General features: G+C 39.5%; 1 protein-coding gene across 1 annotated transcript in view; it reads right to left on the minus strand.

Moving 5' to 3' along the window:
* GASK1A (golgi associated kinase 1A) overlaps positions 1–11,474 on the minus strand; it is a 33,563-nt gene extending 22,089 nt beyond the window's left edge. Inside the window, exon 1 of the mRNA XM_088150875.1 lies at positions 11,044–11,474. Within this exon, the coding sequence (XP_088007001.1) occupies positions 11,044–11,046 (3 nt within the window). The 5' untranslated portion in view covers positions 11,047–11,474. The remainder of the gene's footprint in view (positions 1–11,043) is intronic.
* Between the last annotated feature and the right edge of the window lie 14,040 nt (positions 11,475–25,514).

The raw sequence follows: 25,514 nt of genomic DNA on the forward strand, positions 1-25,514 counted from the left end.
TTTCTTTTGTAGATCTAGTGAAACATCATTTTCTAAATCATTCTGTTGGTGGAGACTTCCAGTGAGGCCATGGTGAGTTAGACATACCTATCTGAGTGGGACAGCATTTACACCGGAGATCGTAGCCAGATGCTGGATCGTGGCCAGCAAAATCTCTCCGGAGAAAGGAGAGATCATGAGATTGCCCATGTGCACTCCAGACAGCTGCTCCCCATGAGTAGACCACAGGAACCAAGGTTTTTGTTGTTGGCTTATGAGTCAAGCAGCTGGGAGTCAAGGGATTCCACCTAAGCCCACAGTTGTAATGCAGCCTATGGACAAAAAGCCCGACCAAGCCTCATTTCTTCATCACCTTTGGAATTATTTTTTACTGCTTTTGAAATATTAAGACCTGTCAGAATGTAAATTTTTATTGAATTCACTGGGTGAGTTTCCTTCTTCGCAAAAGAAGCTTTAAATACAAGTTTAAGGATTTAGAAAAGTACTATTTTTTTGAATAAACAGAAAAGGGATGTTTAGAGTATTGATTTTGGAAAGTTAAAAACAGACTAAGGGTCCAGATGGATTTGAAATAAGAATTTGAAATTAATTATAAGAATCCTTCCTGTGGGAAACTGGTTCTGGTTTTTTGGGGGGAAAAATGATAAAATGGCATTTTGAATTTCGGACACTAGAGGGAACCAGAAGAAACTAAAGATTACAATTAAAGGAGAAGGATACTCAGATTTGACACACTAATACAGAATGGAGCAAAACACTTTAACAGTGGATATTTTTATGGAGATTTGTGAACTATGGACTCAGAAATTAATTTTTAAAATGTCTAACATAGATGGATGGTATGCCAGTGTTGTTACAGAAGAGGAACAAGCTATACCAGATAAGACTGAAATTGATTTGAATGCGGATTTAAATATGACAAGTTACAAGAATGATATGGAAAAAGATGATATATTGGATATACAGAGGAAACCAGTTGATGTCTTGATATTTGAAAAGGGCATACAAGTATCAAATCAAAGATTTGGATAACTTTTTTTTACTGGATTTACAAAAGAGATCTGTTGAAGTTTTGAAGGATTTGCTGAGAGGAGACAAAGAGAAGATGAAAAGAAATCAAGTCTGAGGACATTATTTGGAGGGTTTAAAAGTTAAGATTGTTAAAAGTAGAGGGAAGGAATAAGGAGTTGGATTATTTGATCAAGATTAAAATAGCTATGTAGTTATCTCTGGTAGTCCTTTTGCTGACTAGGATTGAATAATGAGGCTTTAAGATTTTGTTTATAGTTAAGAGATGAGTTATGGGAAGAAGAGAGCATTTGTTGTATTTTAAGAGATGGTGATAAGTTACCAAAATTATTTGTACTTGTGATGAAGGGGGAAGTTACTTCTTTATATTTTTCTTTTTTTTTTCCTTTTCCTTTTTTTTTCTTTTCTGCACTTTCTGTTTTTCATATTTTGTTTGTGACTGACATCGTTGGTATTGTGACTACTATTTTCTGATTCCATTCTTCAAAAGTCTCCTTCAGTATTTTTATTATCATAACTATCTTGCAGGCCTGTATATCTTTTCTTTACCTAAAGTGTCCAGTTTTGAAATTGTGAAATTTTTTATTTATTCTATGTCTTGTAAAAACTGAAACAGTATCTATTTCCCACAAGAAGCTGTTTGCACTTTTAATTAATTCCAAAATTTTATTGTGAAAGTTTCAATATTCCAATTTTATCTGGACCCTTAGTCTGTTTATAACTTTCTAAGATCAAAATCTTATTTAGCTTTTTGCTGTTTATTTCTGATTAAAGTTTTCTTTTGTTCAGGATTAAAGGCAGACTCACCTGGCGTTTTCAAACTCGTCATTCTGAAGGTTTCTAATAGCTTAGAAGTAGTTAATAAGCAATTTCCAAAAGTGATTGGAAAATGAGGTTTGCGAACTTAGTGTCCTTTAAAAGTCTTTGCCATGGTTGCAAGCAAGATGGCTAATCTTGGACTCTCCCAGTGCTCAAACCCATGGAAAACCGCTGTCCTGTGGTCTCCTTGTGGGGAGCAGCCATCCAGAGCACATGTGGGCAATCTCCCATCCTCTCCTTATCTGGAGAGGTTCCAAGGAACTGGTCTACTCACTGTTCCTTGGTCTGTGCCACGGTCATCAACTCTGCTTTTGCAGAGTCATCTTCAGTTCGCCATACCTCCCCTGGAATTTGACAATTTATTTTCAAGGATGACAGTCAACTCCCAATATTTTACTACATCAGTTTAAATTCATAGTGGTCATATAGTCATTTCAAATCAGGCTCACTACCCAGGACATTATCATCTGGCAAAGAGAAGGCCATCAACCCCCGAGGACAAGAATCTGCCATCTATCTAGTATATCTGCTGGGTCTGCTGAAACTGACCTGGTGGGAAGTCTCTGCAGGACCCAAGCAGTTGTTCCTGACTCTATATATCCTGGATTGAACTCTGGCGTTACAAAGCCACAGTGGGGTACAGCTGCCTTTTGGGGGAATATGAGTTATTCCCCTTGGCCTGGAAGAAAGAATTTTTTTGTGAGTTATTCAAGATTAGATTTTTAAACAAGGGATTAAAATGTTTCAGGATGAAGAGGAGAAGGTGATGATTATCCAGGCTGCTGCTATTGAAGTCGAGGGTAGAAATAATGAGGACAGAAGCATGGAAGAAGGATGTTGTCATAACATTCTTCCCAAGTGCAGGAGATACAACACCTCATAAACAAAGATCCTGTTAGTCGTATCATTTGGCCCACTCATCTTCCAAAGGCTCTGTGAAATGCCAGATTTGTCTGCCATAAAATATCTTATATCTATGATCTCATCATGGATGAATGGGCCAATGTGGTTTGTATCACAGAACTTGGGTGGAAGAGCTGGTACTGGTCCAGATTTAACCTGCTAAACCTGGATATGCCAAACAGCATCAAGAAAGATTGGTGGGGCAGAGGAGGAGGGATGATGGAACTGCATTAATCCATAAAGATTCCATTTCCTTATCAAGAAACTAATCTCTCTGTAATCTAGATGCAAAAGCCTTCATGTTGGGTTGAGTTGGGGAAGCAGAACAGGGGTGCTGTTGGTATACTGCCTGTCTTGTTGTCCAACAGTCTGCCTGAGAGAACTGATGGAAATGATTTCCAGCCTAGGGTTGGAGAATCCTAGTAATCTGATCCTGGGTGTCAGGCCTTTGAGGTAGATCAGGTCAGGAAACAACTACATTAACTACTGGAATTTACCTTATTGCTTTAAGGTATAATAACAGAATCTTGACAGCTGAAAGAGACTCCCCCCCCCCATTATACTAAACACAATTAGTTTTTGCTCACCCCCTCCTGTCTATCTGGGCTAAGCTGATGTTTACATAATGGTCCCTAAATTCCTTTCAAGGCCATCTCCGTACTCCCCTGCAGCAGGAGACTTCAATGTCTATGCTGGGGACCCTGGAAATGGCTGAGGACTTCATGGCCACTCTGACACCAATGGATCTGTCTCAGTACATCAGAAGCCTAATATACTCTGCAGGCCAGATTGTTGATGGAGCTTTTGCTTCTAAGAAGGTGGAGAATGAATGTATGGTCAGAGGGGTATGTGTCTGTCAGCTTTACCAGGTAGACCAGACAGGAAACACAACCAGATCAGCTAATTCTACTTTATTGCAAAGTTACATTAACAGAATCTTGCAAGTCTGAAAGTACAATTCTCCTCCCATCTCCTTTACCCCTGAGAAATTAGGGAGGTCTCTTCTGAGCCTCTTCTCGTGCCCGCCATCCACTGCAGGCTATGCTGTCTCTTATCTGATCGTTCCCTAGGCAGCGTCTCTCCCACGGTCATTCCCACATACCATTACAATGTTACACCATTGTCATGGCTGGCTTATTTCCCGGTACAGCCTGATGTGAATGGTCTGCCTACACAGAATAATGGAATCAAAGTGATGTCTGAATGCTTTGAGGGATTCTCTGATGGATATGTCTTATGCTCCTGTGAATAGCAAGATGGCTATCTTCTTCAAGCCACTAGGGCAGCCTTTCCCCTATCATCCCAAGATCATCTGCTTCCTAAGATCATCTTTTACTTCGCATCCCTTAAGTCAGTGTTGTCCAAACGTGGCCACTTTAAGATGAGTGGACTTCAACTCCCAGAATTCCCCAGCCAGCCATGCTGGCTGGGGAATTCTGGGAGTTGAAGTCCACTCATCTTAAAGTGGCTACGTTTGGACAACACTGACTTAAGTAAACATATGCCACCTCAGACACTTTTTCCTGCAAGGGCAAATAGGAAACCTAGGAAAAGATCAGCTAGGTTCATAACAACTGAACAGTAAATCATCAGTACTGCTAGATTATGCTGAATGTAAACTGTTGGAAGCAGAAGAGACCATTCTATGTTCAGGAAGCTTCTAATTTACAGCACAGGAGACCAGAAAAATCTTAAGACTGCTTTGTCTGTTCATGAAAGCCAACTCAAGCTGTTTTGTTGCTTCAGATGGACAGAATGACCCTTATCCCATTCCACATGCAGCAGCTGATAGGACTGGCAAATGAATCTTATTTCAGCATTGATAAGGAGACCCATCTTCCACCACTTTCCAGCTTAAGATGTGGAGGGCAGGATGCACAGAACATACAGATGTCCCTCAACTTCCAATACTGTTCCTTGCTTCATGTCCCAATATCTATATTCACCAGCTGCCTCATGCTTGGTGATCATACTAGTGCTGTGTATATATTGAATATGACAGACTGGTGTCAAAATTTCATCTGAAAATGCAGAAGGAAATGTGCTATAACACTGTGCCTGAAAATCACCACAGAATAGTAAACTTCAGCTTGCATTTATTTCCATCAAAACAGCAAATCAGATTGATAATGCTCACACACACACACGCACACGTTTATTTATTTAGAAGTAACTTCCATTGTATGACATAGGGCCTATTCTCAAGTATTAGAATTATAACTTAAAGATCCTACAGAGGAGAAATGTGTTTTGATACACACACACAAACTTTCTTGATGAGGTTACCTGCTTTGAATCTAATGGCCTTAAAATCTGCTTTATGTTTTCCAGTGCCATCCTTAATTATTTATTTTTTGGAGAGGGAAAGTTTTTTCTTTTAACAGTCCATTTTCAAAACGAGTACAGGAAAACTAAACATGGAGTTTCAATCTCCCCTCAAGAATGTGTAGTTTATTGGTTGTTTAAATATTGTTTGCAAGGAACAGGATCAAGTAAGTTCCCTCAAAGGCATTTAAGAAAGAAATTACAAGTCAGCAGATTTGGCTTCCTCTTCTTCTTCCCCTCTCTGCCCCAACCCTGGAAGATCAAGTGCATTCCTTAAGTCCCAAAACACCATAGGTGAAAAGGAATAAAATAAAATAGTAATAATAATTAGAAACTTTTCTGAGAAGCCTTGGAAATGATTTCCACCCCAGATTTTTTTTCCTGACTTTTTTAGCTACCCCTCCCAAATAAGTGCACGCACCACGCACACACGCACGCGCACACACACACAGAGGAATCTTTAGATAAGCCCTCAGCCCCATCAACATCACCCCTGATAGTGTTGGGCTTCTACAGATGATTGCTTGTTCAAGGGAAAAGCCTTCTGGCGTGCCTGGACATATATGGAAACCTACACACGTGACAATGTGTGCAGGGGACAGAAATGATCCAGAGAACTTTTGCTCCTCACACTACTGGTCTGAGCTGCTGGCAGGGAAAGGTGCAGGAGAATGGGATTGATGGGGTCATGCAAGCAGAACTGGGACATTAGACTGCAACACATTCCACAAGTTTTGAGCTCTTGTATTTCCTTAATCATGATGGCTAAGTGAGGGCTGCATTTAATATTTTTCAGAAGACTGAGGACTACCCTGGTCTGGTCTGCAGGCAATGAAAGGAGGTGGTGTACATGCTGAATCTTCCTCCCTATGTTGGAGGAGACTGGGGAGGAGAGGGGCTTTTTAAAAAAGAACTAGGATAATTTTAAGACTCCCACTAACTATAATCTTATGCTTTCCCCCTCAAAAGGGCAGGAAAATGCTACTTGTTTTGGGCAACTATAGCAAGAAGCAGCCCAGGAACTTACTGGGGCCACCTGCAAGAAGGTAGGCAAGTTTGGCAGTTCCACAGTTGTGTGGGATTTGCTTTCCAAGGGATTTTCTCAAAAACAGAGCTTGGAAAGTATGCTACAGGTGCTATGATTTTCCTGTGACTGCCTAAGCTTGTTCCTAATGTTCCTGTAAGAATATTTTTTCTCCAAATTATCAAAGTCTTTTGTTTCTCTGGATGTAATGTCCAACCTTCATTCAATAGCCTAGATTTTAACAGTTGTAGCACTAAAGAATGGAACCTAAGCACTTGGCCAGACTATGGATGTTGAAATAAATACGCTAATTTGAATCATACTCATTTGCACAGAAAGAATTCTAGGCAAAATGCCTGGAGGTCAATGCAGGTTGCTTGCTTTGGCTAAGATGTTAGAGATATTATGAAGAGAAGAGAAGAATGCTCAATATTCAGTTCTTATTTTCAGGAGATACACATTTAGTGTAGCTGTTAGTTTATTCTCTCATTCAAGCTGGTTTGTTAAGAATCCTGAGTGAATCGAATACCCTGGAATAATATCGTGAATGATTACAAAAAATCATCAGTGGCAAAAAATAGGGGATCAATAAAGGGATTAATCTGGAAATTTAACAAGTAGTGAGGAATCACATGTCAGTTTTAATGCTTGTAACATTCTTCACATACTTGCTGATCTGATATTTGTGGCACACAAAACTCATTATGCTGAAAAACCTTGCAATGTCATGTCTCCATGCATTTCAGACACACAGAGAGCTGATTCATGCATGCGTTTCCATCCCTCAAATTCTTATCCCTTGGTTATTGGATGGATCAACTCCACTGAAAGTCATTCTGTTTGCAGTCAAGTCTGGCAGAATTAAAAATTATATAGGAAACATTTCATCAGAAGTGGCCCATTCACGCATGGGAAATGTTATCTGATACAATAGTGATCAGGTACTTGATATATACCAGTTAATCCACTTCTTATGAATTGATACAGACATTTACACTGACACACATGGAAGATCCCATTGTTTTAACCTTAGTCCCTGGCAGGCCCTCTCTAAGCTGAGCTCTCCACCTTTCCACAAACTCTGAATACTGTCTTCATGGTTGTAGGGCCCTAGCAGTCCTAAAACTCTGGGTTTGGAAGGATGGGTTTGCCTACTGAGACAATTTACCCAGCTGCTTCTATTACCTTCTAACCCTTTCCCCTCCTTCTGCATTGTTGGAAAAGGAACCCAGACACATAAAGATGGTGCTGACTGTTATTACCCTGCTTCTGCAACTCCCAAGGAGAACAGAACAGCAAACTTAGAAAGCACACATGTCCAAGAATGTCACCTATGAAAAGTAGAGCCTTTTGTTCTTCTGAAGGCCTTGCTATAGATCAACCTTCTTCAACCAGATGGTCTCCAGATGTTTCAGGCAACAGCTCTCATAATCCCCTAAATGTCTTGGGGCTATGGGAGTTGCAGTTTAATACATCTGGAGGCCAGTAGACTGAGAGAATGCTGCTGTATATACTGACCACAATCCCAAGGATAAATAAACATGCTAGTTTTCTCTGTGGTCTTCTCTGGCCCAGTTCCTAGCATGGCTTGCTCCTACACGTCAACAATTCATTTTTTGTTGCCATTATACTCCAAGAGGTTAAATCTTTGGGCTGGATGTAGTTGCATCTTTGCCAATCTACTCAAGGGCCTTTCCTGAAAGCTTCTGCCAAGGTCCTGCCAGAAGATTCAAGTATGCATGCAAACTTGGAATCTCAGCTACTGTAATTTTCACAACTTTCTATTTTTTTACACATTGACCTGAATTAAAAGCAGACTTAGCTTTATCATTTAAAACTTTAGCCAACTGCCTACGGCAAGATTTTGGAAAGGGATGTAATTTTTTGCTGCTGTAGCAGAAAAAAAAAAAAGGAAAGAGGAAGAAGAGGAGGAGAAAAAAAGATATATTATTTCCTATTTAACTTTAGCTTCCATTTCTGTCATCTGGAAGCAAGAAGGTGTTCCAGATAAATGTATATCAGAATCCCCACTAGTTGCCTTTGGTCCTCACAAGAATTTTACTTGGTTTGTAAAGATCATCCTTGGGTTGGGGGATTAGTCTTTTGGAGATGGATGGTTAATGACTGTCCATACCCAACATGACAGCCATTTTGTGAATAGCCAAGTCTCCTGTGGCTGCCATTTCATGTTCTCCAGCTTTCAAGTCTACAACAACCCTAAAAACTCATCTAGATCTTATGGCAATAGAAATTAAGAGGAACCCTGTTCTAGGTATATCCAATAGCTGCAGGTACAGACAAATGCGCTTTGGTAGTTAATAATACTCACCTTCCACCTGTGATGCTTTCTGTCCAGGAACCCCAATATAGATGGCCAAAACACATCAAAACACTTTACTCACATGCACTGTAACAGTGTAAAGAATAAACGTGCCAAATAATCCAGTGGCCTAAATTGGACATCCCATGCAATCACAGGCCCATTTTTACTAATCCTTTCTTGAGCAAGTATGAAGTATTAATTGCATGGCTGTCAGTTCTGGATTAGTGCCACTTTAAAGCACCAGAAACATTATGGTTCAATTTAATATGCACACTCCATGTTTACATTAGTACTGAAAAGTGCAACCTTGCAGATTTGCTGAAAGGCTACAATTCTTTCAAAGGAAAACAGGCTCAGCATTTATCCCCTCTAACAAACTCCCCCATATTATCCATTGCTAAACTGTTTCCTTCCTACTGTCTAGCTAACATCCAGCATCAGATGCATTAGATGGATTACTAGGCATCTTTGCCAGAAAGCTTTCCTATATTAAAGAAAGGTTACTGCAAAATGGTGCAGGACTCTGACCAAAAAATGAAAAAGAAAAGGACTGCTTTACCTATCTACATTTTTGGTAAGGATTCCCGGAAGGCATCTGGAATTGCCATAAGCAATCATGTTGGAGAAACGGCAGAAGCATATTTTAGAATAGCTACTCTCACTAACACAATTCTTCTTTAACAACCAAATATCATCCCTTCATCTTGTGTCTCTCAAATATGCTGGGATTGCAACAGAATTCCTAGCCAAGATGGGCAAAATTCATACTAACTAAGATATATGGCAGTCACAGCACATTTGGTTGGCGATAGGAGAAAACTGTACTATTGTTTTAAAAAAATAAAATAAAATCATGCTCAAATATTGAAGAACGTGCAGAATTTTGCAAGAGACAAAGTCCAAATGCTTTGGGTATGCACAGAGAGTAGCTTCCCACATTAGTAGTTTGGCAGTGGACAGAATGCCAGAATGGGGCTGGCAAGACCAGAAGAAAGTGGACGGTGTCCTATTGAAAGCCCTCAATGTTCCTTAATGGAGTTCCATTAACTTTCATTTACTTCTCTAGTTAATCCAACATTGGAATGACATCTGCAGTAGTTATGTTTACACTATGCATTTTGGATGCAAAAGCAAATACCACCACTGTGGAAGAATGGTTGAAAGGTTGAATGGTTAATATATTTGTTATTGTATCATGCATGCATTCATTCATTCATTTACCAACCATAATAATGGAAAGAGCCCATTTTCAGAAAGAAGCTGCCTTTCTACTTCAAACAACTCAATATCACCTTAGTGTGGACCACATTGGGTACATAACTTGATACCCTGAAGATACTTTGGCCTTTGCAGCATCCTTGACCACTGATGATGGTGGCTAGGGCTAATGAGAGATATAGACATTTGTAAAGCAGGGGGTGGGGGGAAGGGGTGCAAATGACAAAATCTGTGTGATGCCATCATGCAAAGGCTGCAAGTCCTATACTTGCATCAGATGTTGGGACACAAATATGTATCACAGTAGTTACATGACATCACACATGTGTATTGTCATTTTAGCATAATTGTGGTTTGCTGCAGATGCTGCTTGTTGTAGGTCAGTTTTTCTCAACCTCAGCAACTTGAAGATGTGTGGATTTCAGTTCCTGGAATTCCCCAGCCAACATGTTCACACATCTTAAAGCTGCTGAGGTTGAGACACACTGTTGTAGGTGTAAATATCTGGAGGATAATACCTAGTTCTATTACAAGCAACTCTCCGAAGTTCAAGACTTTTTCCCAGCCTTACTAGGAACCTATTTCTCTTCTGAAAGCTCTTGCTCTCCATGTAACCACCTGTTTTCTTATGAACCAAGAATACAAAAAGCAATCTTACAATCTTTTGCTCAGTTATATCTACTCATCAGCAATTTTCTCCAGTGGGTGGTTTAAGATGCTGCATTAAATTACAATGTGACATGTTTCATTTTGGCATACAGTAGTGTGTTCTGTGAATCCAACCATAGTGACATCATATTTAACATTATTTCTTAAGTCAGCCCTTGTGACATTTAACAAACCATGATTAAAGCATGTAATGAATCCAGGCATAGCCTGACTCACACCATCCAGATTCTCTTTTATCCGAATCCCCAAACATCCAAACTATTCTGGGTGTCAGTTCTGCCAAATTATAGATCACCTGAAATGGTTCAGAAGAGTCTCTGGAATGTGATGGTTTGTTCTGGGTTTGAAACAAAACTTGTTTTTTCTATATCAGGCCCATTCTTAAAATTAACCCAACAAGAGTATAGCATGCTTGAAGGCAGCATCGCTGAAACTTAAATAATGACGTGGAATGTTTGTGGTTCTAACTGGAGGAACTGCCAAGTGGAATGGACAGTGAGAATGTACAAGCAAGGTCCCTTGGGGATCAGTGCATCCTCTCCTCTATGATTTTCTTATACAAATAAATTATTCTTAAACACCTGGATCCATTTAAGTAGCCTGCAAGCCAATGGACAGTTAGTCTCCTCCATTGACCTCCATAGGACTTACTTCTCCATTGACCTCCATAGGACTTATTTACTTCTCCCAAGATGCTTGGGAGCACACTGGTAAAAGCAAGACAATGGCTTACCATGTTCAGACGTGTCCTCTTCCTTTTTGCCACCTCCTGCTTTTATATCCAATATAAGACTCCGGGACACAGCTGTAATCTCCTTCCTTTTCGTCTTGCATTCATCATCACTCAACTCGATCCCTTTTCCAACAGCAACTTGGCTGCTCAGCACGCCAGCCATTCATGTGGTTGCTGTTTCTCCATTTCTCTTTGGGGTAACTGCAACCAGACGCAACCCCTCCAAGGTAACGTCCCACCAGAGAATTTGAATAGTTCGCTCTGCCTGTCACTCATCCATCCATCCAGAAAGAAGCCAGATTTCCCCTTCCCTCCAAAAATCTGCAGACCAGTTGCTAAACCATCCAGGACAGCACAGCGTGGCCGCGGTGAGAAATGTGGCTTCTCCTGGATTGATCTTAGACGTGCATTAATGACAGCAAAGAAGCGGGTCTGGCGCCATCCGGCTAAAGCAGCCAACCCAACTTAGTTCTCAAGTCCTCCAGGTTTGCCAGCTCCTACAGGCTTATGGGGAGGGGATAAGGGGGGGGGGAGACTTGTTCACTCATTGAGGTCCTTTTCACAATAAAAGCCCTCTCGGTTATCTCCCTCTTTCTCTCTCTTTTTTCATGTTAAAAGCTGCAGTTCCTTGAGCAGAGTTTCTCAACCTTGGCAATTCTAAGATGTGTGGATTTCAACTCCCAGAATTCCCCAGCAAGCATGGCTGGCTGGGGAGTTCTGGGAGTTGAAGTCCACACGTCTTAGAGTTGTTAAGGTTGAGAAACACTGTCTTAGAGTTTCAAGGAAGCTGCAACTGCGGAGAAATCAAAGGTGGCCTTCTTTACGGCTCAGGGCTATTGCATCATTTTTCTGCAAACTCAGTTGTTCCTCAATGAAAATGGAAGGTTTGACCCAATGGTGGAGTAGAACAGCTGGGCTGGGGGAAAGTGGGCAGTGCTGCATGATGAGTAGTGTGCCAGGCTAAGAGGAGGCTCATGTGAAAGTTCTCATTGGTTAGAACATTTCCTAAATGACCTTGAGCTCCAATTTCTCTCTCTCTCTGCCAGCCCTGCATCACAAGGTTATTAAGAGAGGAATAATTCTGCATGCTGCTTTTCCACCAATTCACTTATTCCTCCACTCCTGAAGGATAGGTTAACTTTTATTCAATTAAATTGTACCCTGTGGTCATAGTTACAACAGAAAAGCTGTACAAGCCAAGGCTGCTATTGATAGATAAGGAGTAGTAGGGTTGCACTGGGCTCTTGATCCCAAGAAAGGGTAAATGTAGGTGTTGTTGAGACACACACTAGCCAATGTGTTGTGCAAACTCAGCCAAATAGGTTAATTAAGTCAACAGGGCACAGTTCAATTTGGTATGGGTTAATGTGTTTGACAAACATGGCTTGTGACAGCTTTGGATCCCTTGGATTCATGCCATGGGCTCTAAGAGCAGGTGGGATATCCATTTTTACCTGACAGCGAAGAGCTGTGTGATTTAAGTCAATGGGTTAGGACATGCATGCACAGGCTCTCAGCACAGTGATGTCTGGGAGAGTGTCTAAAAAGTCAAGATGGCAGCCATGACCATGCAATCAAAGCCCCTCCCCTTTTTTTACTATTACAACATCACCTTGACTTTTTTGACACTTCAGCTCAGCAGCAGTCCTGAGTTAGTTGGACCAACTGCTTGAGTAAATATAAGGAGGAAGAAGTCACAACTGCTGGGGAAGGCTGACTCATCCCTTTTCAACAACTTCTCCAGGCCTTTCCCCACTGCTGATCTGAGATGCTCTCCATCCACTCTTGAACTGGCAGAAACTATGTTGGCACAACATTTGCTGTCTCCATTGCTGATTCCCTCTCCTGCCTCTGTTGCCTCTGTTCCAAGGCACTGCCAAATGGCACCATCCTGATGATGAACATGCAGGCATGATAGGCAAAGCCATTCATGTCTTTTATTTATCATTTAAATTTCTAGGGCTGCAGACTTTCCGAGAACTCTTGGTGATTTACAAGGATGAACAGACAATACATTAAAACACGTCATGCTGGGGATGAAGATAGATATAGATATAGATATAGATATAGATATAGATATAGATATAGATATAGATATAGATATAGATATAGATAAATGACTCTCAAACTGGCAGCTTCTGTTCATGACAAACTTGTCAACATCTGTTCAGCATAACCCACAAGGAGCTGTTTGAGCACCTGAAACAGAATAAACCATCACCAGCACTGACACATGGATTGGTCAACTTTACCAGGGCTGCTTCTTCTGGATTATGGGCCAAAAGATGATTACTCAGCTAATACCTCTTCTTCTGACTAGTGGACAGGCTCTGTAATAATTCCCATTCACCACTACTAAGAGATAGTACATTAAAAATCAAATGGAAATAAACAGTATAATCACAGCTTCAAACAATTTAATTTTCTGTATTAGTGAAGTTCTGTGCAAAAGGTTGATCACCCTTTATTAAAAGCTTGCTACAGGGCCAGCCTGTGGTTTGCTATTAGCCATGCCTGCTACACACAGATGGCAACTGTTATACTGACACAGTATATTTTAATTGAATATATCTGTACCAAGTTGTAAAAAGCTTGTGATGCTTTGTCATTATTGTACCATTCCTTACACCATCCTAGCCTCTTCAGCTTCTATGCTGTTCATTTCTGGCTCTGTTGTCATAAAAGTTGAGGCATGTCAAAATATATTTGTTGGAGATAATCATATGGTCACATTATCTAGAGATAATTTCATCCAATTGTGATCCATCCATATCTAATGCCACTACTCCAATTCTTGTCAGGCGCTCCTCAAAACACACCTGAAACACTCCAGGATAAAACTGGGGGCAGAACTGCTGGTTTACTTATGGAGTTTTCATCTGATTTGTTTTGAAAGCAGTTAACTTTATTTCTGTTCTGTTTACTTATTGTGAAATGTTTCCCTTTATATGCATTTTCCTGTCAAAATTCATTCCTGCTGGGAGAACTGAGCTGTGTTGCTTTGGCAAACAGAAAGAAATGACAATCTGAACAGTCTTCCTGGATTCTGCCTTCTCATGCAAATTGGCATTCAGAAGGCATTTCTGACATTGGAAGAAGAAGAAAGCTGTTCAGGTCACGGTTAAAAGCTCAAACGCATTGAAAATGAATGTTGGAGAAATCTGGGGGATTATTAGAGAAGCCTACTTCCCTTTGTCTGGAGAATTCCCTTCTAGATAAAAGCCTCACACACTTTTCAGTGCCTGGCGATGATGGGGGTTGATTGCCCTTATAAAAACTATTGGGGGTGTATGAGGAGGGTCCAAAGAGTCAAGTTGGCAGCCACAACCATGCAGTAAAAATCCCACCCATTTTTATACATGTTACGATGCAAGGAACAAAGGGGCGGGGCTTTGATTGCATAGTTGTGGCCACCATTTTGACATTTTGACACACACACCCCTTGCAGGCACCCTTGAAAACTAAGAAAAGGACTTGCATAGTGGTGGCACTTTAGTTCTGCTGAAAGAATATTAAGACATTTTCCTCACAGGCTTTAGAAAGATTGTTACAAGATTCTATTTTAAAATGGCTTTTTATACCATCTGATCCATTTTTTAAAATCTTTCTGCTACCTCTGTCTTCAGTTTTTCTGTGCACTACTATGGAAGTTCACATGGGCCTGCAAAACAGTATACAGATTACCAAAAAAAAAAGATAGGGGACTTGCATAATATTTGCACGTGCTGATACGTAAGTGTGGACACATAATTAGCAGCAGTGCTTATCATTTAAATAGAGCCGAAATAGAAATTTAATCTAGAGAAGAAATGACGACTAGATGGTTCTGTCTGCTTTTAAGTACCAGCAGTTGCCCCCTGCTCATTCTCCTAATTCTCCATCTATCAGTCAGATTTGGTATGGACAACTTTTTAAATACAAGACTCTCCACTCTAAATTAGAACAGATGACCAGCCTAACAATCAATTGATCAATTGTTCAGTCCAGGAACCAAATCAGAGTGACTAAATTCCTACCTACCCTACCAAGTTTCATGCTTTGGAATAAGGGATCTGCATCCCTCAGGGGCCAATGGGCACATTCTGAATCTTTATTGGATGTGTTACAACATGGCTGCTATAGTAGACAGTCTAGTCACAAAAAAACAACTAGAAGGCAAATCAATATGGTTTGGCGCTCCTTCCAGTCTGATGAAGACCACTTGGCCTTCTTTACTCACTCACACTCTCTCCTTCACATGCAAGCAGTGGCATCTACAGGAGGGGTCAAAAAAGTCAAGCTGGCATGTGCAAAAGGGGAGGGGCTTGCATTATGACTCCTCTCTCTGTCATCTTGCCTTTTGGATTCCCCCTGAACGCTGCAGTCATTCATGCACACAACCAGACAGCCACTGCAACAAGATGAATGAAAATGTGTTAAAGCAAGACTATAAAGTCTAGTACAGGGATCCGTTCATTCTGAGGCTCTTCCAGATATGGGTAATTCCCTAGTCAGAACTCACGGGCCACTGAAATGGTCTTCTGCAGTTTCACACATCCCATTAATGGGAGAGGCATGAAGATATCTTTTGACCCTTTATTAATTTATTAATTGTAAGCCACCTAGAGTTGTTGGGAGTCAAGTGCTGGGAGTCAAGTCCTCCTTTTGGTCCTCATGTCCTCTGTCTGGCAGGCATAGAATTAAAATCAAATATTGCCTGCTTTTTGAATATCTAACCAAGTATTTCTTCCTGAGCAGCTTTTCTCCCCTTACAAGCTCTGCTCTGTGACCTTAATTAATTGATTAGTACGCTCTGGCTTGCCCTGGTGCTTGAAATTGACAAGACCTGAATCACTTACACACTAATCAGCTTTAGCACTTTCCTGTGATTGAGAAACCAGTCTTTGTGATGTTGGAAAGTGATTTCATATACATGTAGGCCTAAGTCTGTACTTTTTTTTTTTTTTTGCAGTTTTTCACTGTAATTTTTGTTGCAGATGCTGAGAGAGTTAAACAGTTAGTGTGTCCTCCCCCCCACCCAATTTCTCCTCCTTTTTAATTGTCTGTGTCTTCCTTTGCCTATTCAGATATCTGGTAACCCTACCAGTTGGGTGGCCTATAAATTATATAAATAATTAAATTTATAAAGAAATAAAAATTATGTCACCCTTCCCCAGATTGAGCACCAGGTTGGGAAAACTGCATTCTGCTCAGGAAAACTTTGTGAATGTTTTATGGCATTCTTGCATTACAATTTATAGCAACTTGCCATAAAATTCATTACTCATCACTTGACTGCCAGAATATTACTCTAATTCCTTTCAAGTGGAGAAGAATAGCTGCAGAATATAGAATACAAAGCTTCCTGGACAAATGAGAGCCAGTTTGGTGGTGTGGTTAAGGGGCTGGCCTAAAAAGCAGGAGACTGTGAGTTCTAGGCCTCCCTTAGGCATGAAAGCCAGCTGGGTGACTTTGAGCCATTCACTCTCTCTCAGCCCAATCTACCTCAGAGGGTTGTTGTGGGGAAAATAGAAAGCTGGAGAATTAGCTATGTTCACTGCCTTGAGTTATATATATAAAAAAGTGGGATAAAAATCTAAAAAGGAAAAAAAGACCAGATACCACTTGATGAATGGTTGTTGTCTTATCCAGTACCAGTTGTACATGTTGCCCTATAATTAATCCAGATTGGACAAAGGAAAACATGAAAATGGATTCATACAAGGGTCTGATGGACAGAAGCTTGGCTTGGCTTAGCAGTAGATGACCATAATGCATTCTTCAGGACATAATAGAAGCTACAACTTAGGCAGCATGGAACAGGTAGTATGCAGTCCATTAAAGTATATACAAGATATATAATTGAATATAATTAAAACTGCACTCATTGCCAGAGCAAAATCCATGTTCAAGGTGGTAATGGGGACATTTAAAGCTGTAAAGAGCTTGGGCCATATTTGAGAAATCATATCCTACCTGCCAAAGATTAAGGTCTGTTGAACAGGGGTTTGAATCACCACCACTAAGAGTTATATTTCATGTGGAGATGCCAGGAAGGGCGTTCCTATACCATTATGAAATGTCCTCTCTTGTCAGCTACCCCTAATGTTGGCTTCATTTCAATACAGATAGCAAAATAACAAGCCATCAATAACAAAATAACAGTGCTTAATTGAGCACTGGATAGGGTGCTAAATATTACTTTAAATTTTTGCACTACTCACAGATTTTGATTATACAAAACAAATTTTGACCTGGTTATTTGTAAAGACATAAGCCCACATTCAAGAGAAGTTATACAAGACAAGATATATTCAAGATCTGACAAACTTACCTGAAATTCACCATTCTCTTTCAGTAGATGGAAGATCTGTTACTAGACTTTGATAGATAGTAAGCTCTACATTGTATGACATTTATAGATTCTGGGATATTAGATGCACTTGAAGAGTGGCAGTATGTCTTCATGTTTTGTGATTTTGTACTTGGAATAAAAAGTGTTTCTTTCCATTCTTTCACTCTGGCTCTTTATCTAGTGATTTCATTTCACTGCCGGGTTAAGATCTGGCTTTTGGCAAGAGCCTTCCTGTTTTGTTGAGTGAGGCATGGCGTTTTGTTTATCTTAAGTACTTGTGATTCATTGTAGCCAAGTCTGAGTTTCATGATACAGGAGGGGTAAGAAATATTCGAAGTGATTAATTATGTATTTAGGCAACACACACAATATAACACAAATAACTTTCCCTTTCAACATTAATAGTCGCTACTAAAGAATCATTACTGCTACCACCACCCTCGTCTGCTCTATAGGCAATGGGGGCACGTGGGTGATGGATCTATGGCTACATATATATGCTGTGCAGGGGTGTCCGTGGGGAGGAAATCAAAAAAAGTCAAGATGGCAGCCATGTGATCAAAGTCCTGCTCTTGTTTATGTTCATGTACTGTTGCATATTGCTCCAACATACTGTTATGTTGGCGATAGAAATACTTTAGAAGTACCCTTTGGAACTTCCAGATGCAGGTAACCAGTTAGTGTTGCACTGATTCATACTTTGTATTTTTTGAATTCACTCACAATCTCCTTATGATATATTGTTATTCATAGCAAACTCTTGGAGCTATCCTAGCTCCAGATTTTTCAAAGCTGACAATCACTGGAATCTCTTCCAGGCATGCCAATATGCAAAGTGGGAATAGAGTCCACTGGAACTGTCTGGCAGTTATTGTGCTAAACAACTTTCTTCTGTCCCCCACAAATCTCAGTTGCCTCTCCTAGTCCATGCACAGTGGACAGACATGTGTATGGCAACTGAAAGAGAATAACAGCAACCACCACCACCACCACCTTGGGTTTTCCCCCCTCTGCTTTTATTACAGTATAGCAGGTTTCCTGACATCTCCTAGATCACTTTTGCCCTAAAGTTACCCTCACCTGCCCCTGGAGATCTCTGCTCAAAGCCATCACATCAGAGCTTAGGGCCATTCAGGGCCTTAGATCTATAGATCCCATAATCGTGGAGTCCTTGGTGTACTCTGAGCTTGGTTGTTTGCTTGAAGATGTTTCATTACTCGACTAGTTAACATCTTCAGTGCTCTGATGTTACCTAGTCAATGCACTGTTACCTAGTCAATGCACATCAGTGCATCAATGCACTGCTGATGTTACCTAGTTGGATAATGAAATGTCTGCAAGCAACCAAACTCAGAGAACACCAAGGACTCCATAGTCCAACCTTGAGCTACATGTATCCTCTTCTATTAGATCTCATAATCCCCAGCAGGCATAGCTAAAAGCTATGTTGGCCGAGAATGAGGGAGGTTGCTGTCTGTCCAACACTCCCCAAGAGCATCTGCTTTTGAGTCACCTTTTTTTAAAAAGCAAAATAATAAGTTGCTGGGGTTGGGGTTGTAGGTAGCTCATTACATTCTCTTCACATGTAACAGTGACTACGTGTTGGAAGCTGAAAGCTTGAATCGGCTTAATCGATAGGCTAATGAACTCAAGCTTTAATTGTTTAATCAGTGAGGGTCAATTTTAATCAGTGCAGGGCTGATGGTTGAGGGCAGTCTTGTTCATTTAAAAAAAAATTATTATGCTGATGGGCTATCGTAGTATGGAGTGATAAATATTAAGCACAAGTGTTGTGGGCTCATAGCACTCTTGGGGGCTTTTCAGTGCATGATTTATTAAAGGAAGACAGAATGGATGCAATAGCAGAGCAATGGCCAAAATAAGCATTGAAGGGAGGAGGGGATGAAAAACAAAGCCAGAATTCTCTAGGAAGAAATGCAGATGTGTGGCAAATACATTAACAGTGGCAGGACAATAAAGAACAAAGGAACAAAACACTGGTTTAGATTCAGTGAATGTCTTGTTGAATGAGACCTCTCTCTACTGCAGGCTTAGCAAGGGTTTGCCAGCTTGGAAGCACAGGAGGAAAGAAGCATTCTCAAAAAAGAGGGATGAGGTAGACACTTGCCTCCCTAGGAAATTTGGTGAGCACACTCATTCCACTATTCCCCCATTGCAAATCCCAGAACACTTAAATGGCACCTCTTCTGTCTTCCTTCAAGTTGTAACTTAAGCCTGTTCCTTTGATGAAGCCATTGTTTGGCATTCCTTAGTCCTAATCCTCAACAAAAGTATTAGCATACACAGAATATAGAATGTAAGCAGTGGAAGAACTCTTGGGGATAATGCAACTCCAGTCCAGACTTAATACAAGATTTACAGGATAAAATACAGTTCCAGCATCCATGACAGATGGTTAGCCAGACTTTGCTTAAATCCCTCCAGCAAAGGAAAGTCCGTTACTTTCCCAGCAATCTGTTCTGCTACAAAGCTGCTTGTACTTTTGGAAAGTTTTCCTGAATCTTCTTGGTGATTTTCATCCATTAGAGTTCCCAGCCTAGCCATCACTCTGGGGATTACTGTTGACGATATGGCTGTCCTGACAACGATATGGTTGTGACCATAAAGTTGTTAAGTCAAGCTCAGTTTGAAAGAGCATTTACTGTTTATCAGGCTCAAAAGTAAGAGTGGAAGTCAAGGGCTACTTCTTTTCCTACTTCTTTTCATTGGCTCCAATTTAACAGTCTAAAATTGTATGTAACAAGCCTATAATAAAGGCTGTGATTACTGTTCATCCAATATGAGTTTCAGCCTGGTATTGCTACAGCTTATTTCTGTTCATTCTATAACTCTCTTGACTTGCATTCTTCTGACTATTTCACATTTTTATTGCTATTGAATACAAGGTCTTTCTTGCAGTGAACTCTCTTTTGTTCATGTTATTGTGTTTTTCTCATGTGCATTAATGGCACAACAGTAATAATAATATTATCAGAGATTATAACATAGTCACAATTCATACGTAAGACGCCAGGGCATAGGAATCTGAGCCCTGATTGGTTCACACATCAAAGCATGGTTTGTTTTAAGCAAGTTTTCTTGAACAAGCCAGACTGGCATGTTTCACACATAATGCTAAATCATAAAATATAGTTTCAACCACTAAGGCTGGGTTCACAGGTCATGTTTAGCCAACTCACAATCATTAAGCCATTTTGGTTTAATGCAATGCATTATCACACTCATATAATGCTAATCTTCTGTTACAGAGTCATTACCATTAAACAGGGATAGGATGAGGTTCCATCTCTGTCCTGAACAGATTCAGCAAGACAATAAAATGGAGCTGACATCCAATGGAAAATTCATTTCAGTAAATGTTTTTTCCCTTCCTTCTAGTCAAACTTCTTTCTTGGTGGTTACTTGGATGCAACAGTGGAGTTTTGGGCCACAGGATGGAAGCATTTTGCCACCACTGTCTTCTGGGGCAATTTTTAACTTCCCAATCTAGTCTAGAAGTTTGGGATGTCCTAGTAGCTAGTCCCAACTCTGCTTACCTTTTTGAGATCAGCCAAGGTTGGTTAGGTACTGCCAGCTCCCTTTTTGCCCTCCACATTTGTTAAAAGATGCCAGGTCCTGCAGACCACATTTGCAATGTGCTAGAATTGTTATTCTAAAAAGAAAATGTGACTTCCATTTTAGAAAAACCAGTAAACTCCATGAGGAAGGAAGGAAGGAAGGAAGGAAGGAAGGAAGGAAGGAAGGAAGGAAGGAAGGAAGGAAGGAAGGAAGGAAGGAAGGAAGATATTGTGAGATTCCTGCCTTATGCAGGTGGTTATGATAGATGGCCTCCAAGCTTCTTCAAATCTAAAATTCTATAATTCTGTCACGTTTGGTGAGGAGAACAGTTCTGATGTCATTTCAAGGGAAGACTGATCACCACTAGGTGTTCTTCCAGCAACCATCATGAAAACAGGAGAATTAATTATTTGATGAACCAGAGATTATATTTCTCCCTGTTCAGTGTTCTGTTCATTCATTTCTATATGAATGCCAGAAAATATATCTCCATCATTTCAGAATATTGACAGGGCATTTCTCTCATTTGCTCTTTAAAAATAATGCCTGGTATTTCATATAAGAAAACACAGGTAGTTAGAATAAAATAGTAAACTGCCACAACATAAAAATGACCATATGGATCTAACCAAATTCACTCCAGTATTTTTCCTCAAACCAGCCAGATGCATCCTGGAATATATCAAGAGAAGAAAGATCTATTCCTTCACACGCATTTCTAGCACTGAAAAACAGAAAGGTACCTCCTTAAAACTTGGAGGTTTCTTTTATTTCCAATGGTGAAACTCAGCATATTGCTGTTTATACATCCACAAAAGACCAAAACCGCATATCAAAGAGAGATCAGCAGACTCCCCAAAGAAAGAAAAGAAAAAAAAACCTTGTGACTTTTAGCAATTTTGACTAATATTTGTTCTTGGCTTCCTATAGGATCCTGGTCATTAGCCAACATTCTTATTTCACTTCACATTATGTGCAGGCCAGGATTCTACTGCCTTGTTAGCCTACCATGCTTAAAAAAAAAATCCTTAATTATTTTATTTTTTATTTCACTGTATTTATTTATATTCTATTTTTACAAATAAATCCATGTTTACAAATCAAGTTAAAACTCAATGGCATTCCTTTTTTAAGCTACCTTTACATTTTTAAGCAAGGAGAGATAGTGGCAGATAAGACTTTCTTCCAAGATCTTTTCTAAACAGCACATAACAGCCATAGACTTGTTTATCAACTGTTCATTCAGTGTTTTTTATAGTCTGTATCTGGCTAACTCAGATAGTCTTGATCAACAGTACTATTATTCAACATATTTCACATTCAGATGCTGCAGAGTTTTTGCTGGCTTAAGGTAATCCTTCTGGTGATAAAATATCATCTCTCCACACTGTTATAATAGAAGCAGTGATGCTTTTCTATCCAAGCTGGACTTCCCATCCAAGCACTGCCATTCCAAGCCAACATTAATATCAAGGAACAAGCAATCAACTTCTGGCTTTAATCTTGTCCTCCAAAAAAGATTTGGAAAAACCTCTAGCAGAAAGACAACAATTTCATGCTATTGACTAGTGTATGGCTGGTGATGGTTGTATCATCAGTTACCTGCTTGGAAGAAGAATGAGCACGAAAATTACTAGCTAAGCTCTCCTATCCAGCATTACCATTCTTTTTGCAAAGCAAGTCATCTGTGTCAAAGCCAAACAGGATTAACTATGCTTCAGAACTAGTCCAGCACCCCTGGAAAAAGGAGACCTTTACTTTTACATGAAAATGTAAATAATTCTCAAAATTTCCAATTTTAATGCCCCAAATAGTAACATTAATGTCAAATAAAAAAATTGTTTTTGTTAATGGCCAGGGCTATTTTCCTGACCAGAACTCAAAATTCCACTGATCTAATCTATCAATAAAATAAGAAAACTAAAAATAATTGCACAGGCACAATTTTTTTCCTGTTAAATTATATCACGCTTGTATCACAATATAAATAAATAATGTTGCAAGAAATTTGTTTTGCACATTTTTCAACAACTGAAATGAACTATCAGTTTTTGTCAGGAACTTAAAAGAGAGAAACATCACCATCTTGTGGCCACCTAGGTTCTTACCTGTGTGTCTTATATTTGTGAAAGCAAGTCCCAGCACTTGTGTGAAATAGAGACTTATAAGGAACAACTATACATCTCTCAAGATTATAAGATATGATGCATATTTTAAAAAAATGCTAAGAATTTGGAACCTCCCTGTGCAAATGTCAGTGGAAAACTATTTGGGCATCTATTTTTTTTATATTCCTATGCTTTTAAAATTAAACAAAAAATATTGTGTTGTGCTGATTGTTTCATGAGCTTTTTACAGCAAGAAATCGATCAGTTTGGTTAATTGTAGGCATGCTAAAAAATGCAACATTCAGTTCATATGTTATGTGCTATAATGGCTCCCTTTTGGTCATACGTTATTTTGTGTATTAATTTATTTCATTCGTTTTTGTAGATGCTTTTGCTACCATTAATTGCACACCAGTGATTTGAGCACTAACAGGAAGATTAAATAGATATTACACGCTGTTATGATCAGAAATATAATTGATGCTAGAAGGCTAGAAGGACACCATCCACAACTATATACAAAAGTTTAGACATACACTCATATTTCTTGCAACTAGCTCATTCTGTTCTTGTTTTAGGCATTTTTCCCACTCTTCCTTGTTGAACTTTTCTAGCTCAGAAATATTCTTACACCTCATATGTACTCCATGTTTGAGATGTCCCCACAGATTTTCAGTAATATTCAAGTCTCAGGACTGTGAAGGCCATTCCCAAACCTTTAATTTACTTTCATCTAAGTACTTCATAGTTGATTTCAGGTATGTTTCAGATCATTTTCTTGCTAAAATATCACACCTCTTCTGCTTCAGTTTCCTTATTGATTATAGGACATCAGCTTCTAAGATATGTTGCTATTTTATTGTATCCTATCTTCCTTCCACACACAGAGCATTTCCTGTGCCAGTGATTGCCAATGACACCAAAGCATAATAAAGCCAAGCTGGCTTTAACCGTTGAAATTTTTTTTTTCTTCAAATGGTTCATACCTTTATATTTTTCTCCAAATGTATTTTGTGTGATTGTGACCAAACAGTTCAATTTTTATTTCATCCATCCAAAGTGTTTTATTCCAAAATATTTTAGACTTAGCAGGGTTTTCTTTTCCATTCTTTAGATGACTTTTGTGATGAGGTAGGAAAAAAACCTTTCCTTTGTACAATATCCCATGAGGATAATTTATCCTGTGCTGTGGACAATTATTCCAGTGTCAGATTAACTTTTCAGCAAGTGATTTGCTATAACCTATGGATTCTGCTTTCAAGTTCTGCAGAAGTGTTGTCAAAAATTCAAGATGGTAATTATAATGGTGCGACTGCTGATTCACATAAAAAATGGGTGAACTCAATCTCACCTTTGTGGCCACCATCTTGAATTTTTTCATCATATCCTGTAGACAGCCTGCAGTTCTGAAGAGTTTGGTGGCAGTTTTAAGTGAAAATTTTCTTGGTCTTCAAGTTAGTGTCTGATAGTCAGCAAAGAAATTGAAGTTGGAAAGAGGTTGGATATTCCAAAAGCAAGATTACAAAGACTCTTATTACAGGAAATATTGGAAGCTATAATTTCTACTAAAGGTGTCACAAAATACTGTACTGACTGAAAAAATGTCCAAACTTCTACACCTGCAATATTGTTTTCTCAATTTGAATCTGTAAAAAGCTACATAAATAGTAAGCATAAATTCAAATTTGCAGAAAGATGCAAATGTTACTGCTAGAAGTCTGTATGCTTAATTTTCCTTTTCTTCATATCATATAAACTGAAGTAAATATTCATAATATAGATTTTATATGTAAGGGTTTTTTTGTGGGCTCTCCCTCTTTGCTTATTTTTACATAAGCAGAAAAACAGTAAATATATTTTTTAAAAAAAAATGTTTGTGACCATGCCCAAAGAACTGCTGTTTGGTAGGACAAGTTTTATGTATGCCTAAGCTTATTCAAAAACTATTCCTCAGTTACTAGCTATAAAGAAATGGCTAACCACAAAAGGATTGAGGCAGCATCCAGATAGCAGAAGCCATTCATCTCTACTTCTGGGCAACATATTTGATGAGAGAGATGTCGTATGTTCTACACAATGTTTCTTTCTTCTTCCCTTAAGGGCAATCAAGGACACCAACCCACCCTCAATGTGAAGTGAGATCCCATAGTGAGGATCTTCCTGCTGCGCTTGCTAGGTCAAAAGCAACATTTTTCAAATTGACTATAGCACATAGGACTGTACTGTACAGTGCTTTGGAGTTGAAGGCAACAAAATGTTTTGGAGACAGAAAAGCTGTTATATTCACAAGTTTAAATAAGAGGCAGATCCAGCATACTTGCCCTGGAAAGAAAACTTGAGTTGGAAAAACCCTGCATGGAATAACTTTCTCTGACCTCTTCCCCAGAAAAGGGATTGTCTATATGGCCATCATGCCAAACTCTGGCTAAGAGTGCCCTACCCCAGGTGTA

This window comes from Python bivittatus, unplaced genomic scaffold (genome assembly GCF_059951505.1).
Source record: "Python bivittatus isolate LINGU-HERP-01145 unplaced genomic scaffold, Pbiv_v1 ctg000610_np1212, whole genome shotgun sequence".
Taxonomy (NCBI): Eukaryota; Metazoa; Chordata; class Lepidosauria; order Squamata; family Pythonidae; genus Python; species Python bivittatus.